Source organism: Vanellus vanellus (assembly GCF_965231255.1).
Source record: "Vanellus vanellus genome assembly, chromosome: 13".
Lineage (NCBI taxonomy): Eukaryota > Metazoa > Chordata > Aves > Charadriiformes > Charadriidae > Vanellus > Vanellus vanellus.
Window position 1 is genome coordinate 227,145 of NC_138918.1, and position 14,829 is coordinate 241,973.

General features: G+C 44.8%; 1 protein-coding gene across 1 annotated transcript; it reads left to right on the forward strand.

Moving 5' to 3' along the window:
• Positions 1 to 526: 526 nt before the first annotated feature.
• Positions 527 to 9,798, forward strand: CDC23 (cell division cycle 23; the record flags this gene model as incomplete). The annotated part of the gene is made up of 16 exons (XM_082489820.1): positions 527 to 642; positions 759 to 831; positions 2,292 to 2,429; positions 2,696 to 2,738; positions 3,111 to 3,216; positions 3,313 to 3,445; positions 4,679 to 4,856; positions 4,950 to 5,047; positions 5,281 to 5,362; positions 5,951 to 6,104; positions 6,312 to 6,431; positions 6,775 to 6,850; positions 7,173 to 7,234; positions 8,126 to 8,204; positions 8,302 to 8,421; positions 9,292 to 9,798. 16 exons carry the CDS (start codon positions 527 to 529, stop codon positions 9,460 to 9,462), a joined length of 1,749 nt encoding a protein of 582 aa, XP_082345946.1. The 3' UTR covers positions 9,463 to 9,798.
• Positions 9,799 to 14,829: the final 5,031 nt, after the last annotated feature.

Here is a 14,829-nt window from a genome sequence, read left to right on the forward strand (position 1 = left end):
CACCGAGATGGACAGCCCCACACCTCCAGAAAGCAGAGCGGCACTAAGAACCCTCATATTTAGTCTTCCCCAGAGCATCTCGTTCTGCTGCAGGTCCCCCGCCCGCTCCCGAAGGAGACGCTGCGCACCGCGGCCCTGGCGCTCAGGCCGAGCGCGGGGGGGGGGGGGGGGGGGGGCGGGCAGCGCCAGCAGCGGCCGCTCCGCGGGCAGCGCCCTGGGCCCGCTCCTCACTTCTCGGGCCGCAGCCCCGGGCAAGGCCGCGGGACAGGGCGGCCCCGGCAGCACCGAGCCACAGCCGCGCCTCGGGGCCTGGCGCTCCCCGGCCTGGCCGGGCCGGGCCCACCCCGCGGGTCCCGGCGCCCCTGCGCGCGGCGCCGCACAGCTGGCCAATCAGGCGCCAAGGCTTCAGCGCGCCTCCTTTGATTGGGAGCGCGGCTGCTCGAGCTCGCCCAAGGAGAAGGCCGCGTCTAGCGAAGGGGGTGCTCAGTGTGCGGGGCTGCGATTGGCCGGGCGGCGCGGCGGCGGGATGGCGGCGGCGGGGCCGGGGAGCGGCGACTTCTCGGACCTCCGGGAGATCAAGAAGCAGCTGCTGAGCGTGGCGGAGCGGAGCCGCGAGCGCGGGCTCCAGCACAGCGGGAAGTGGTGAGCGCTGCGGGCGGCGGCGGCGGGGGGCGGTGGCAGCGGGGGGCGGTGGCAGCGGGGGGGCGGCGCCGGCGCGGGCGGGGGCGACTGCTGCTAACGGGCCTCTCTCCCCGCAGGGCCTCCGAGCTGGCCTTTGCCTTGGACCCGCTGCCGCTGAGCGAGCTACCGCCGCCCCCGGCGCTCACCGAGGTACGGCCCGGCGGTGGCGGCCCGGCCGGGCGCGGGGTGGGGCGGGCCGGGGCCGCGCTGCGCCCGCGGTGCGGGGGGCGGTGAGCTCGGAGGGGGAGCGCGGCACGTCGTCTTGCGGCGGGGCTGTTTGTGGTCCGGTCCGCAGCTACTGAGCGAAAATTGCGATAGCGATCGGTTTAGGAACAGTCGCAAGAGGCTGCCGTGAGTGCCGCGCGTTCTGTAGTGCTGTGGAGGTCTCGTCCGCTCTGTGTCTAATGGGGCGGACAGAGCTTTCCCAGAGGAAATCATTCCATCTTACGCATTGTTGTGCCCTAAATGAAGTACTCTGTAAGCAAAATTTGAAATCTTGCTCCTTAATTTTTATTCATCGTTACTAAGGTCCAATTTTATTGTAATACAGTTTATGGTGTGCCATTACACTTGTGCTCCTTAGGATACAAGAGAAACAAGTTGGGTTTCTATTCCCACTTCTGTAGGTGTACAGTAGGACTTTTAAGTATACGCCTGTTTTGTTAAATGAAAGCAGTGTAACATGTCGTAAATGCGTTTCAAGGCATAGTTACCAAGGAAATGTTTGTATTTAAATTAGAGGGTTAATATTGTTTGATTTGCACTCCTACCTGGTGTACTGTGTCCATCTTAGGAGTCCTTAGCACAAGAAGGATATGGACCTGTTGGACCAGGTCCAGATGAGGCCACGAAGACGATCCGAGGGCTGGAGCCCCTCTGCTGTGAGGACAGGATGAGACAGTTGGGGTTTTTCAGCCTGGAGGAGAGAAGGCTCCAGGGAGACCTTACAGCAGCTTTCCAATCCCTAAAGGGGCTACAGGAAAGCTGGGGAGGGACTTTTTACAAGGGCATGTAGTGATAGGATGAGGGGTAACGGCTTCAAACTGAAAGAGGGGAGATTTAGATGAGATATTAGGAAGAATTTTGTTCCTGTGAGGGTGGTGAGCCCCTGGTGCAGGTTGCCCAGAGCAGCTGTGGCTGCCCCATCCCTGGAGGTGTTCAGGTTGGACGGGGCTTGGAGCAACCTGGGTTGGTGGGAGGTGTCCCTGCCCAGGACAGGGGGTGGACTAGATGATCTTTAAGGTCCCTTCCAACCCAAACCATTCTATGATCCTTTATGGAATTCCTGAGTAGGTTTCTTATTTGTGGTCATTTGTACTCATTGAACAGCTAATTCGTGCCTTCTGGCAGCTTGCCACAATTAGTTTTCTGGAATCTCACTGTTTATTTTAAATGTTTCCAACTGATATGTACTCATTATTTGAGAACTTGGAGTCTGATCACGTTAGGGAATGGAAAGACTTTTCTGATCGTACTCAAACCATCTTTGAGGATGAATAAACTACGTTTTTAGCTTTCAGAACAACTTCATTGATATTTTTGTAACTAGGTGATTTTCTTAAAGCATGTTGGAGCCTCTGAGGTGTTGAAACTCTTCTGTGTCCCTGCAGGAGGATGCTCGTGATCTGGATGCCTATACGTTAGCCAAGTCTTACTTTGATCTAAAGGAATATGACAGGGCTGCCTATTTTCTACGGGGCTGCAAGAGTCAGAAAGCTTACTTCCTGTATATGTACTCCAGATACCTGGTAAGGTAGAAGGAGAAGTCGCCTTTTTGCACTGAAATTCTCTGCTTCCTACCCCTCCCTGGCATACATTATTTTTTGCCTTTTCTATTCCAAATGACAACCTAGAAGTCTGAATTATATGTTCTGGGGGGAAGGGAGATAGGGGTATTTTTCTTAAGAACTGTGACGTTTGTGAAAACTCAGTTTGTGTGCTGCTGAGTTGTATATTCCAACAACATAAGGAATATGTTGTTGTAACGTAATCTTTGTTTTCCTCTGTTTTTCAGTCAGGGGAAAAGAAGAAGGATGATGAGACAGTGGATAGTTTGGGTAAGTCTCTGGTGTCAAGAAACATAAGACATTATAATGAAGCTCCCAGTAATGCTACTTCATGTAAATCATCTTGTATTTATGGCTTTCCCCATTTTTGGATAATAGCAATGTTGTAACATGATTTCTTTTGTACTCTCTCAATTCATCGGCTTAAGATTTAATTCATTGGTTACAGATTTTCATCTATTGGTTCTTCTGTTAAAGCAAGTGATCAGAATAAGTAATTTTCTTTTAAAAAGAGGAAAATAATCACAGGCTGGGAAGCCTTCGGGTCATGTCAGTGATGATTCTGAATACACCCTAGACTTTGTAATTGCTGTGATAAAACTCTTGATTGAAAGCTAGCTGTTTGACTTTCTTTTCATGCAGGACCTCTGGAAAAAGGACAGGTGAAAAATGAAGCTCTACGAGAATTGAGAGTTGAGCTCAGCAAGAAACACAAGGCGCGGGAACTGGATGGATTTGGCCTTTATCTGTAAGTGCCTGCGTGTCTTTCTAATGTATTCATGTGTATTCGTGTGGCTACGCAGTGCTTTATGATTTTGATTAACTTGATAACTTTTCTTTACAGGTATGGTGTCGTGCTGCGGAAGCTGGACCTGGTGAAAGAAGCAATAGATGTGTTTGTTGAAGCTGCCCATGTCTTACCTTTGCACTGGGGAGCCTGGCTGGAACTTTGCAACTTGATTACGGATAAAGAGATGGTAAAATGTGGGAGATATCAAAATGTGGTAACAAATTCCAGAGTTTAGCCTGATTCAGTAACCAATGCTTCAGTTGCCACAAGACTGATGTCGCCCACGGCTTTATTCTGTGAGACTCTGTCAGGCAAGGCAATCCAAGATTGTAAACTATGTTGTTAAAGCCTTTTTTTCAATTGCTTGCCATGCTGTAGCTTGAGAATCTTTATACAGGCAGGGATAATTTTTTATCATTCACCCACAAGGTGGTTTAAGAAACAGCTAATTCACATATTGTGAAGTAGTTGTCAGCAGGGTTATTGCCTTGTCTCATGAAGGAGATCTTCCTAAGATACTCTTTGTTTTGTTTTTTTTTTATCTTAATCTGGTTCTAGTTCCACAGTTACTGAGCACTTTTGGTGGCCTGAAACGATATATGGAATCACTGCTTTTAAAAATAAAACGCCTAATGTAGGTGTTCCCTCTGTCAAATACAAAGCTGTACATATGAGGTGAACTGTATCAAAGAACTGAACTTAAATATAGAAACAAAATAGATTGTTTTTCTTTACGCATGGGATTTTGAGACCACTTCTGGAATTCTTCAGTCAATTCTGGCTGGTGGAATATTTAAAAAGTAGAACTGGCACGGAAGAGAGCCTTACTGATTCGTAGAGAAAGGGAAATGCATTTTTTATGAGATTATTTGGAGTCTGTTCACTTACCTCATCAAAAATAGCAATATGATATTGATGTTCAAACATAGGAAGAAAGTACAGTTTTTCAAAGGACTTCTGAATTTAATGGAGAAAGGCGGCCAGTGGCTGAAGCAGAAGCCAGGTGCTGTCAGATTTGAAGACAATAATGTCTTCACTGATTGACCAAATGAAATGGCTTCAATTCTTCTGCAATTCCAGCAGTCGTGGGAATAGACTGGGAGTGACTAAATAGAATTATGTGGTCCTTCTTGAACTGCTTTTTAGACTGGATGTCTTAACGCTCCTTTACTGTTTCAATATTCTCAACTTACAGGCATTATTTAGTCTCTTCTGCGGAAGAGCCTGATATTAATTCTTGGCCCTAATACTGCTCTTCCGTAGCTGGTGTTATGGTTTAAGAAAGCAATTGCAGGAAAGCCTCCTACCTTGAGACCGTCTACTAAATCATGGGGGGGAAGATAATGGATTCTTTGCCACAGGTGGCTCTTAGAATACTACTAATTGTCATCTCTTCCTCCTCTTCTTTGGTTCTTGCTAGTTGAAGTTCCTGTCCTTGCCAGATACATGGATGAAAGAGTTCTTTCTTGCACACATTTATACAGAGCTGCAGCTGATAGAGGAGGCTCTGCAGAAGTATCAGAGTCTCATTGATGCAGGATTTTCCAAAAGCACTTACATCATCTCTCAGATTGCAGTTGCCTACCACAATATCCGAGGTCAGTGACACTTGCTAACTAGTAGGAATGAGCCTCTTAATGCAAACTTGGCATTTATAGTTCTTGTTCTCCCATCTGCTGCTCTTTCTTCAGATATTGACAAAGCTTTATCCATTTTTAACGAGCTAAGGAAACAAGATCCTTACAGGATAGAAAACATGGACACTTTCTCCAACTTGCTATATGTAAGGGTAAGCACTCTTTCTGTTGCCTGTCCATAATAACAGTATTTATCAGAGGTACGTTAAACACTGGCAAAACAGCTGGTGCTGTTTAGCCTGTCTCAATATAGGCTTTCACCTGCTGCTCTCTGCATCACAACTCCATGAAACAGATGCAATGTATGCATTGCTAACTGCCTTGGTTTTCTTTGAAACTGTAACATGCTCCTTTTTTCATCACTTTCATTTCTTTGTTTCACTAGAGCATGAAGCCTGAGTTGAGCTACCTGGCTCACAATCTCTGCGAGATAGACAAGTATCGTGTTGAGACCTGCTGTGTAATTGGTGAGAGCCGTCTCTTTTACGTGTTCTTATTATGCTGTCTGCAGGCTGTGTGAGGAAATCTTAGAAACAGTTGTGAAAATGATCAGCCAGCAAGGCTATCAAAACTACTTGGTGAACGTGGATTCAGGCAGCCTAAAAAAGCAGAGCAAATGTCAGAGTACCCTTTTGCCTGATTTCTCTCTGAAAAAGCTGCTGTAATACTATCAGTGCAGAAAGCAGTTGAAGAAATCATTATGATAGACCCATGTAGCTGAGAATCCCTTTATAGTCTTGAAACTCCAATGGAAATAATTGTGTGTCAGGACCAGTAAATTAATTTGTTAGATCATGACGTAAGTTTTAAGGCCAAGGGGATGGGATCTTAATTGATTGGTACAACTGGAAAAGGATTGACCATAACATTGGAGAACAGACTGCTATTAGGTCTCTTGAGGTTTGAATCAGATCTGCTGTTAATAGGACTCCCTGTAATTTAAGTTAGGAGGTAGTAGATAATATGTCTTTATCTGTTTTCTACTTTGCTGGGTTTTTTGTTTGCTTGTGTGGGTTTTTTTTTTATTTGTGTAAATATTGTGACTTCTGCTTTAGGGAATTATTATAGCTTGCGTTCCCAGCATGAAAAAGCAGCACTCTATTTCCAGAGGGCCTTGAAACTGAATCCTCGTTATCTGGGAGCCTGGACACTCATGGGACATGAGTATATGGAAATGAAGAATACATCTGCAGCAATCCAGGCTTATAGGTATCACTCATGTACTGCACAAAATGGTGTTTGAGTCTGCATGCATAAGGATTGAAGTAGTATCTTCTGGGGTTTGTTTTTTTGTTTTTGTTTTTTGTTTTGTTTTGTTTTTTGGTTTTTGGGTTTTTTTTTAAGTCTTTCGCTGAACTCTGTCTTGGTTTTGACCCTGACTGCTTTCTGACAAGTTCATCTCCTTTTCTTTGACAGACATGCAATAGAGGTGAACAAAAGGGACTACAGAGCATGGTACGGCTTGGGGCAAACTTATGAAATCCTCAAAATGCCATTTTACTGTCTCTATTACTACCGGCGGGCCCACCAGCTCAGGTAGAGTTGAGAATGGAGTCATGTTTATTGGTGTTCGTTCTAATGTGGTTGCTACTAGCTAAGGAATTTACACACGGGAACTAAGTTGGGAAAGGGAGAAGAACATCAATGCTATGTGATTTGTGTAGTCTGACTATTCCAAATCCTTTTAGTTGTGTTAGTTAACTATTAACAAAGGCTTTGTCAGTTAAATGCTGAGGAGCTCTGGTCAGGAGTATGAGTGATGGTTCGTGTAAGAGAAGATGACTGACGCTGCCAGATGTAGATTTCTTTTTTTCACCCACCTCACCCTGAGATCAGCTTGCTGTCCATTAAACTACATCTAGGAATTGCTCTTTTACAGACCAAATGATTCTCGTATGCTGGTTGCTCTAGGAGAATGCTATGAGAAACTCAATCAGTTGGTGGAAGCTAAAAAGGTAAGTGAGAACTGATGCATGGAGTAAGACATTAGATGTCTCCCAGGACACTAGGTGGAGTAGCAGCAAAATTGTGTACCCAGTGTTACCGCAGATGCGTACGGAGTGTTGTTCAGAGCTTATTGAAACCGTTTCTGCGGCATTTACAACTGGGGAAGTTCTGCAGTGTAACTAGAGCAGCTGATAAATAACAAGTCGTCTACAGATGTTACATGCCCCTTTGCTGGAAAGCCGTGTTGTTTTCTGTTTCTAACTTGTTTGCATGAGTCACGAGCTGGAGTCACTTTTGGGATGTGCCTGACTGACTTTCCTTCCTTGACAGTGCTATTGGAGAGCTTATGCTGTGGGAGATGTGGAGAAAATGGCACTGGTGAAACTAGCGAAGTGAGTATGTATTATCACTTAACTGTCAATGTTGTGTTAAATGCAACTAGCACTTCGATACCTAATGAGAAAATACTAAATGTAAAACACGTGGCACTGCTGTTAGGTAGTATTACTTTTGGAGCTGTGTAATAACTGATATCTTTAGGTCTGTGGTGACTGCAAACTCTGGTGTCCAGCTTTAAGTTTCCCTCAGGATAACTAGAGGGAACTGTAGCATAATGTGGGTTGCAAGGGACCTCCGAATCCTGAGGTGTATTGAGCAGGCAGCACTAGCAATTGTATTTGTTGTATTGAAACTTAAAGCAATCCATGATGGTAGATGATGTACAAAACTTTAGATTGATTAATTTTTTTTTATTATTTTAATTTAATTTCCCCAGTATATGGTCGTGACATTGGGAAAGGGTCTAATGTGAAATAAATGTGAACTCTCTGACATCAGCACTAATTTTTGGTGGGGATAAAGTAATATAAAATGGAAAAAGTGAAGGGGAAGGAGAAGGGTAAGTGAAAGGTGAAGCTGTTATACCAAAGACTTTTGGGATGTAGCGGGGGGGGGAAAAGAGCACTGGAGGAAACAGCCAGTAAATAGGATGGCAAAGGTCTGTTAAAAGCTTTAAAGTGTAACAGAATAAGGAACAGTCCCTGCTTTGGTTGTCACTGCTTCTAGCAGTTAGTATCTGACTGGCTTCCTTCCTGGTAATGTAAATGTTTGCAAGCTGGATCATCTCTTTTCATGGGGGGCAGTACACGGTGCACGTCTTGCAAATTCTGAAGGAAAAGGCCTGGCTTCAGTCCAGGTCAGGTTGAGTAGGTACTTTCTCATAGACCAAGAAGGTCTCCGACAGTGTGGTCTTGTTCCAGTGGCCCATTTTTCTCCTTTTCTAGGCTGCATGAACAGCTGAATGAATCTGAACAGGCAGCTCAGTGCTATATCAAATACATCCAGGATATCTATTCCTGTGGGGTAAGATGATATCTTGGGAATAAAAGGGGAAGTAAACATGGTGTAAAACTACCTTGGATGGCGCTCAAAGATGGTGGGTTTTACCCCCTCACTCTAGGAGCTGGTGGAGCACGTGGAAGTCAGCACTGCCTTCCGTTACCTGGCCCAATACTACTTCAAGTGTAAGCTCTGGGATGAAGCCTCAGCATGTGCTCAGAAATGCTGTGCGTTCAACGATGTGAGTAGTTACGCAGCCTTCGGTGTTTCTTAGGGGACCTCTGACCTTGATCTCAGCTGCCCTCAGAGTAGGAGAAATCCTTTATTGAAGGAATTAGGGCTGTCTGCCATGCAGGTCACATCCTGAGTGGTGGTGTTGTAGACCTGATCACTAATGCTGCTTATGATTGACTAAAATCATGGAATATGGTGTAGATGGTAAAATTGAACCATGTCTTATTTTTGTTCTCTAAATAAAAGAACTTGAGGCTCCACTTGGCAGCCTTAAGACTGCTGAAAATCTTGTTGGTGAGGAGGTGGTTAAATGGTCACAGATTCGCAAACTGTGTAGTGATGGTACTCACATAACTTCTTTTTTTCTCGTCTTCTGCGTGTAGACAGTGCAGAGGATATAATAGTACTTGGGTTTTGTATGTGACTGACTCTGTACCTGTAAGGGGCCATTTTGGATTTTTAAGTTCAGCCTGGAGGTAGGCACTAGCCATGAGTGCAGGGTGTTTGGTCTGTCCGTAACAAATCTGCCTGGAACTCTGGAGAACCTGAATTCAGCTTATTTGAAGCTTCTCCAGTCTACTCTTTGCTGGAATATTTAGACAGCTTCAGTGGTTGATGGTAACACTGTCTGAAATACCCAAGTAATATGCCAATCAGATGAGTAAAGGAGGAAAAACTTAAAAAAGAAAAAAAAATAGTGACACTGCTTTAACATTTTTAAGCAGCAGAAGAAAAAATAAATGAGGATGGCTTTTATAGCTTGCAGCCTTTCAGAATGACAAACTACTTTAACTTTTGTACTGCTTACATACTGAATTTGACCCAGAAACCATCCACCCATAAGCATATTGTTTTGTTTTTTACAAATTGTTTTCAGACTAGAGAAGAAGGAAAGGCCCTGCTGCGGCAGATCTTACAGCTTCGCAACCAAGGAGAAACCTCATCCACAGATATCGCTGCTCCCTTTTTCCTCCCTGCATCGCTGTCAGCCAACAACACTCCCACACGTCGTGTCTCCCCACTCAATCTGTCTTCTGTAACACCGTGAACAATGCTGATACTTCTAACCTGTGCATTGAATGTGACATTGCAGATGGGGCTTGCAATCACTTATTTCTTTCCAGTGAAATTTCTACATTCATTGTTGCCTTCACGTGAAGGGTAGGAGTTATTAGAGCCCACAGCCGAAGACGGACGTGCCCCAGCAGGCAAAGGTGCAGCCTACATGAAAGTGCCTATGCTGAGATGTGAGAACCTGCTGTGCTTCTCACCAAGTCATTCCAGTCAGAGGGCAGACGTGTTCCAGTACACAGGACTACTCCTAACTGAGGGATTGGGAAGAGCTTGTCTGCTTGAGTTAAAATATATTTGAAGTTTGATTCTGCTCTGTTACCTCTGGTCTTTACTGAACTTCTTTGGATGACCTCTTAGTGGTGTCATTGCTGTCTACTTTGGAAACTGTTACCTGCCTGGTACTTGAGGACTTTTTGTTGTCTTGAACTACACAGAAGATGTTCCACAAAAGCTGTAGATACAGGCACTTAGGTGCCATGTCTACGCTGCAGGACTGAGAAGTGTCAGAGGAATTTCAGGTAGCCACAGGTGATGGCTGTTCGCTGTTCTCTCTGTGGATCTGACAGATACTCTGGCTTTCAGTAGAAAAGCAGCCAGTGGGATAGCACAATTAAAAAAAAAAAAAAAAACTAATGGTTAAGTTACTGTCCTTGGGCTTCCTTATGGTGCAGCTGTCGTGTACTGTAGCACATGAAATTAGATGAACCATAATGGATCATTTTGTCAAGGATTGCCGCATCTCATAGACAGACTGGTGCAGGGCATTCCTCCCCTGCAGGACTGCTGCTCGTCCCCATTCACACATCCCGCCCAGAGCAAGGCTCAGGGGCAGTCTCAAAGACACACACGTATGCCCACATACTACAGACACGACCATAAATGAACAGGTTAACGTAAACAAGAGGACAGTGCCCTTAGATGCACTTGCTTAAAACAGAAACTGTAGAAGTGTCCTGATCCTGTTCCTACTTGCTTAACGTTTGTTAGTGGAATACATGTGTATGCTTTCAGTGACTTAACTGTATGTTCACGTTCTCTGGTCTCTCCAGTCTCTGCCCATGACATTGAGTCTCTTCGGTATCCAAGTCTAGACATTGGCTATCTTGTTCAGTCTCAACCCTGGACCTAGGGTATCTACAGATTTTGGGTTTCGCCTGTTTGCTGGCTAGTGCCAGTTAGGGCTGCTATGGGAACATACACGTACGTACACAGACACAGTAAGGAGCACAGTCATACAGAAAACAGGCAGCAATAGTGTTTAATTAATAAAACTGCAGAACACACTATGGTGATGAGTCACAAGTCTCGGCCAAAGGTTACTGACCAGCAGTCTGCTTGCGTGCAGTTGGTAGCTCTTCTGCTGCCCCCAGCCGTCAACACGCTCTCTCCCCCATTTTCCCATGCTTGGTGATGAAGGATAGAGGTTAATGACATCGCTGACGGCCGTGAATTCTTTTGCTCATTGACACTTAGTGCACTTCAGACAATGACAGCGTTATGTTTGGGCTTCACCTGTCTGGGAGGAATGTGATTTTGTTAGTTTCAAGCAATGACTTGTGAAGAATGACCAACAGTTTGCGGTACCAGTTTAACCTTGACCTCACATGACTTCAGCCAAATGTCTCGGTGCTATTCAGTTACACCTTGTAAGCTTAATATAACCTGGAAGTCTTTTAAAAAGTGCTTGAGGTTTGGGTTATGAATAACGAACTATGAATATACTCATACGTTCTGAATAATCCACAGTTACGAATAATCTGCGAATGTTCATGCTAAACAAGGTCCGGTTTCCTCGGGGCTATCCAATAGTGGGATCTCCCACTGAGTTTTGTAATTGTCTGAAGATTTCCTTAGGAGGAAATAGTCCAAGTTTCAAGTGAATGTTTTAAAATGAAGATTGTCCGAACTGTGGTGCTTATAAAGGTCCTGCATTAAAACCAATATTCAGATGTCATTGTGGGAGGCTGCCTGTAAGGATTAACTGTGTTCACCAGATAGAAACAGTGGAATGGCATTGATGTGGCACGATGCACCTTGGCTGCCGAGTTTCAAAGAGGCTTTTGTCATTGGGACGATCAGTGAAACTTGGTTTCCCTTGATGTGGAGGATTCGTCCAGATACACCCACTTTAACTACTCATCTGTAAAAGATGCAGTAGGGCTGAGCAACTATGTCTAAGTTGGGTCGTGAGGACTGAGAGTTCGTCGTTCTGTCTGCCCTGCCCCTAGCTTAGATAATGGCACTTAGTGCCGAGTTTAGAAAGTTGTGTTTGATGAAAACGTGCAGAGTGACGTGTCTGCAATGCTATGCCAGCTCTGGAAGTGCGACAGTCGCTGTTGGTAACGACATCCATCACACGAGGTGGGAGTGATTTGTTAAGAATAAGGAGAAAACTACACGTAAGTAGAGGTTACCTGCTGTCTTCAAACTGAAGAGGTAATGGGAACTCCTCCTTTATTTTGCATACGGCCTATTAGTACGTTTAAAATTACAAGCCAGTCTGCTACCTTTCTAGTGTCTTATAATACATAAATAGTGTGTCACATCTTGTTGCAAACGTCAGTGACCTATACAAATCAGTAGTTAGTAATGACAATTGATGATCAATTCTTATGCCACAAAACCAGCAGGTTCTTATAATGTAAATTAAACAATTTATGCAGCAAAACAAATCTACTAGTTCTGTCTTTCCCTTCTGGTCAAACAAATCAGCTTTATATTTAGGATAAATAATCATTACACCTATAAGAGCGTTCTAATACCTGAGGCATCGAAGAAAAAGTTTCAAACTCTTCATGTTTTCTAGGAACAATCGGTCTTACAGAGATCTATTAACATTGGCTTCTTCCTACTTTGTGAGAGTTTGTGTGGGGAAAAAATCTTTACAATGTTCTACTTTATTACCATATTGACACATCTTTTTAAAGGAGGTGCTGGTTTTTACATCAGTCACGTTTACCAATTAAATTTGTGCATCGTGGGGTTAAATTTTGGAAACAAAGTGATTTCTAGACAAGTATGTGTCCTCCAGTACTGTCTGACACAGTCGTCTTCTATCCTGATTCAGTCGTAGTACTCCGCTGTTCATTATCCACCTCTCCTCGAGTCTTGCTGTACTTAACCCGCTCGCTGTAAATGGCGTTACTGAAGTGAACAATACTACTAACAGGCCCCGCTGCTTCTCTTCACGGTGGCGTCCTTGGAGGACACAAACCAAAAAAGACCCATTCGGTTGTTACATTTTTGGAACACTTTTCCAAAACTTGTACTGCTATTAGTGGAACTGCTTATTCCAAGATTGTTTTAGTCTTTCTTTTAGTATTTCTGCCTGACACGCTGCAGGACTCGCTGTTTCCAGAACTACAGCCGGCCCTTGCCATTTCCCATGGGGGTGTATCTACACGGGGGTTCGCTCATATCTTGATACGTTATGTGATTTTCTGCATTCCGTTCTTTGCAGTTAAGGAACATTTCCAAATGTTCCACTGTTCTGAAGTTGCGGCCCAGATGGATAGCTCTCTTCTGTCATTAATGTTACTAGCGCGTGTAGCCAGCGATCAGTATTTTTTGCTACCATGCAGCTGTCCGTCCACCATTGCGGAAGCGTTCTTGTTTCTCAGCCAGTGCCTATGACCATGTGAGGAGACAATCTGTAGTGAGGAAACAGAACGGGGAAGGACCGTGGGATATACAGGAGCCGGGGCGAGATCTTTCAGCTCTCGGGACATTTGAATGTTATGTTGACAGCTCCCCTGTTCTCTTCTGCTTGAGTACCGTAGTAACCAAAGCGCGACTGTTGCTTAGGCAGTTTCCTACACGTTCATATTCTTGGTTGAACGCCAGTGCCTCTTTTTTGCCACTTCTGGGTACTTGTCTGTCTGTCTGGTCGTAGACACGGACCTGTTCCAGTGATGTGAACGTGAATTCATCCATATTCTGATTTATCTTTGCTCAGCATTTCAGTTTGGAATCTGCCTGTCTGTACCCTCCAGATGTTGCTTCAGCGGTGCTTAGATACCTGCAACAGAAGGGCATTGCTGGAATCATCTTTGTCTCCTGTACATCCAGGCTGCTGCCAAATACAACCATTTGCTGAATCTAGAGTTGAACTATTTTTCTTGAAAAAGTAATCTCTAAAATGCCTTTCCCCTGGTCAGAATTCTGTGCTTATTGAACACAGTAAATCTCAAGAGTTACCAGTTGCGCTGTCTGAATAAAAAGCAGTTCTGAAATCTCCATTACTTCTTTATGTCGAGTGTATGATACCAGCTGCAGTGGTTCGGTGATTGTGGAGGTCTCCTCCGGGGCCCCGGGCTCTTGCAGGACACTGATCGAGGCTCTGCGCCGATAACTATTCTGGGGCAAAGTGAATTCCCATTCTCCCCAGCTAAAGCTCTTAACTGTCGATCACCCCCGTAAATCAGGAACCAGCCTTCGCGGTGGCCCGTGAGGGTCGTAAAGCCGGGCACGCCTGTTGTGCAGAATCAAACACACCGGTCCGAAACAGCCTCTGCTCCTCTTTGGTTTGACGGCTGCTGTTCAGTAGTTGTTCTTAAAGGGCATGCGCGGCGCTCGATAGCAGGCCTTTGTGTTTTCCAGTCTTCAGCTCATTTCAAATTAGTTCCCAGTTCTTAGATTATTGGTTGCCTGATCCAGTGCAATTTCATCCGAGAAACCTCTTGCCTTTTCCTTTACCTTGAGGTAGCAGCTTCCCTCACTTGCCCCGTTTGTTGCAGGCAGCTGGGCTGTCGCTAGCGGATGTGACTGCTTGGACTGGTTCACAGGCTTTTCTCTCCACTGTGAGTCTTTCCCTGTCTGTCTGCACTGTATAAGTCTGTCCTGCTTGAATGATTTTGCTGACTGATTTTTTTTCCATCGTGATAATTTACTCAGCTGTGTAAGTGGGTCAAAGAATGTCATAATGTAGCTGGAATCTACCTTGTGGCTTGTCTAAACCTTATCTTAAATATGTGTGGCTAGAGTCCCGCTATATAGTACCTTAACTGTGACTTCTGTCTTGTTATGGGACTATATAAGACCTCTGTGTTCATTCAGCTCAGGCGTTTGGTGTAATATGGTGTGTGTTCCTGTGGCTCCTATGTTATTTATTTTCTTTCCAGCTTAAAAAATAACGGAGGGAAAACCCCATATCCACTCAAGCTATTTTTACAGCTCTTCCGGTGCTGAGCTTCATGTGGTAAATGAACACTGATGTTTACGTCTTAATAAAGACACGCTGGATTTTCTTTGAAACTAACTATAAATAATGAGGAAAAAAAATTTACCTGTGCAGTGGCAAATGGCAGCATAGTGGGAAGCTATGGTGCTAACAGTGTGAAGG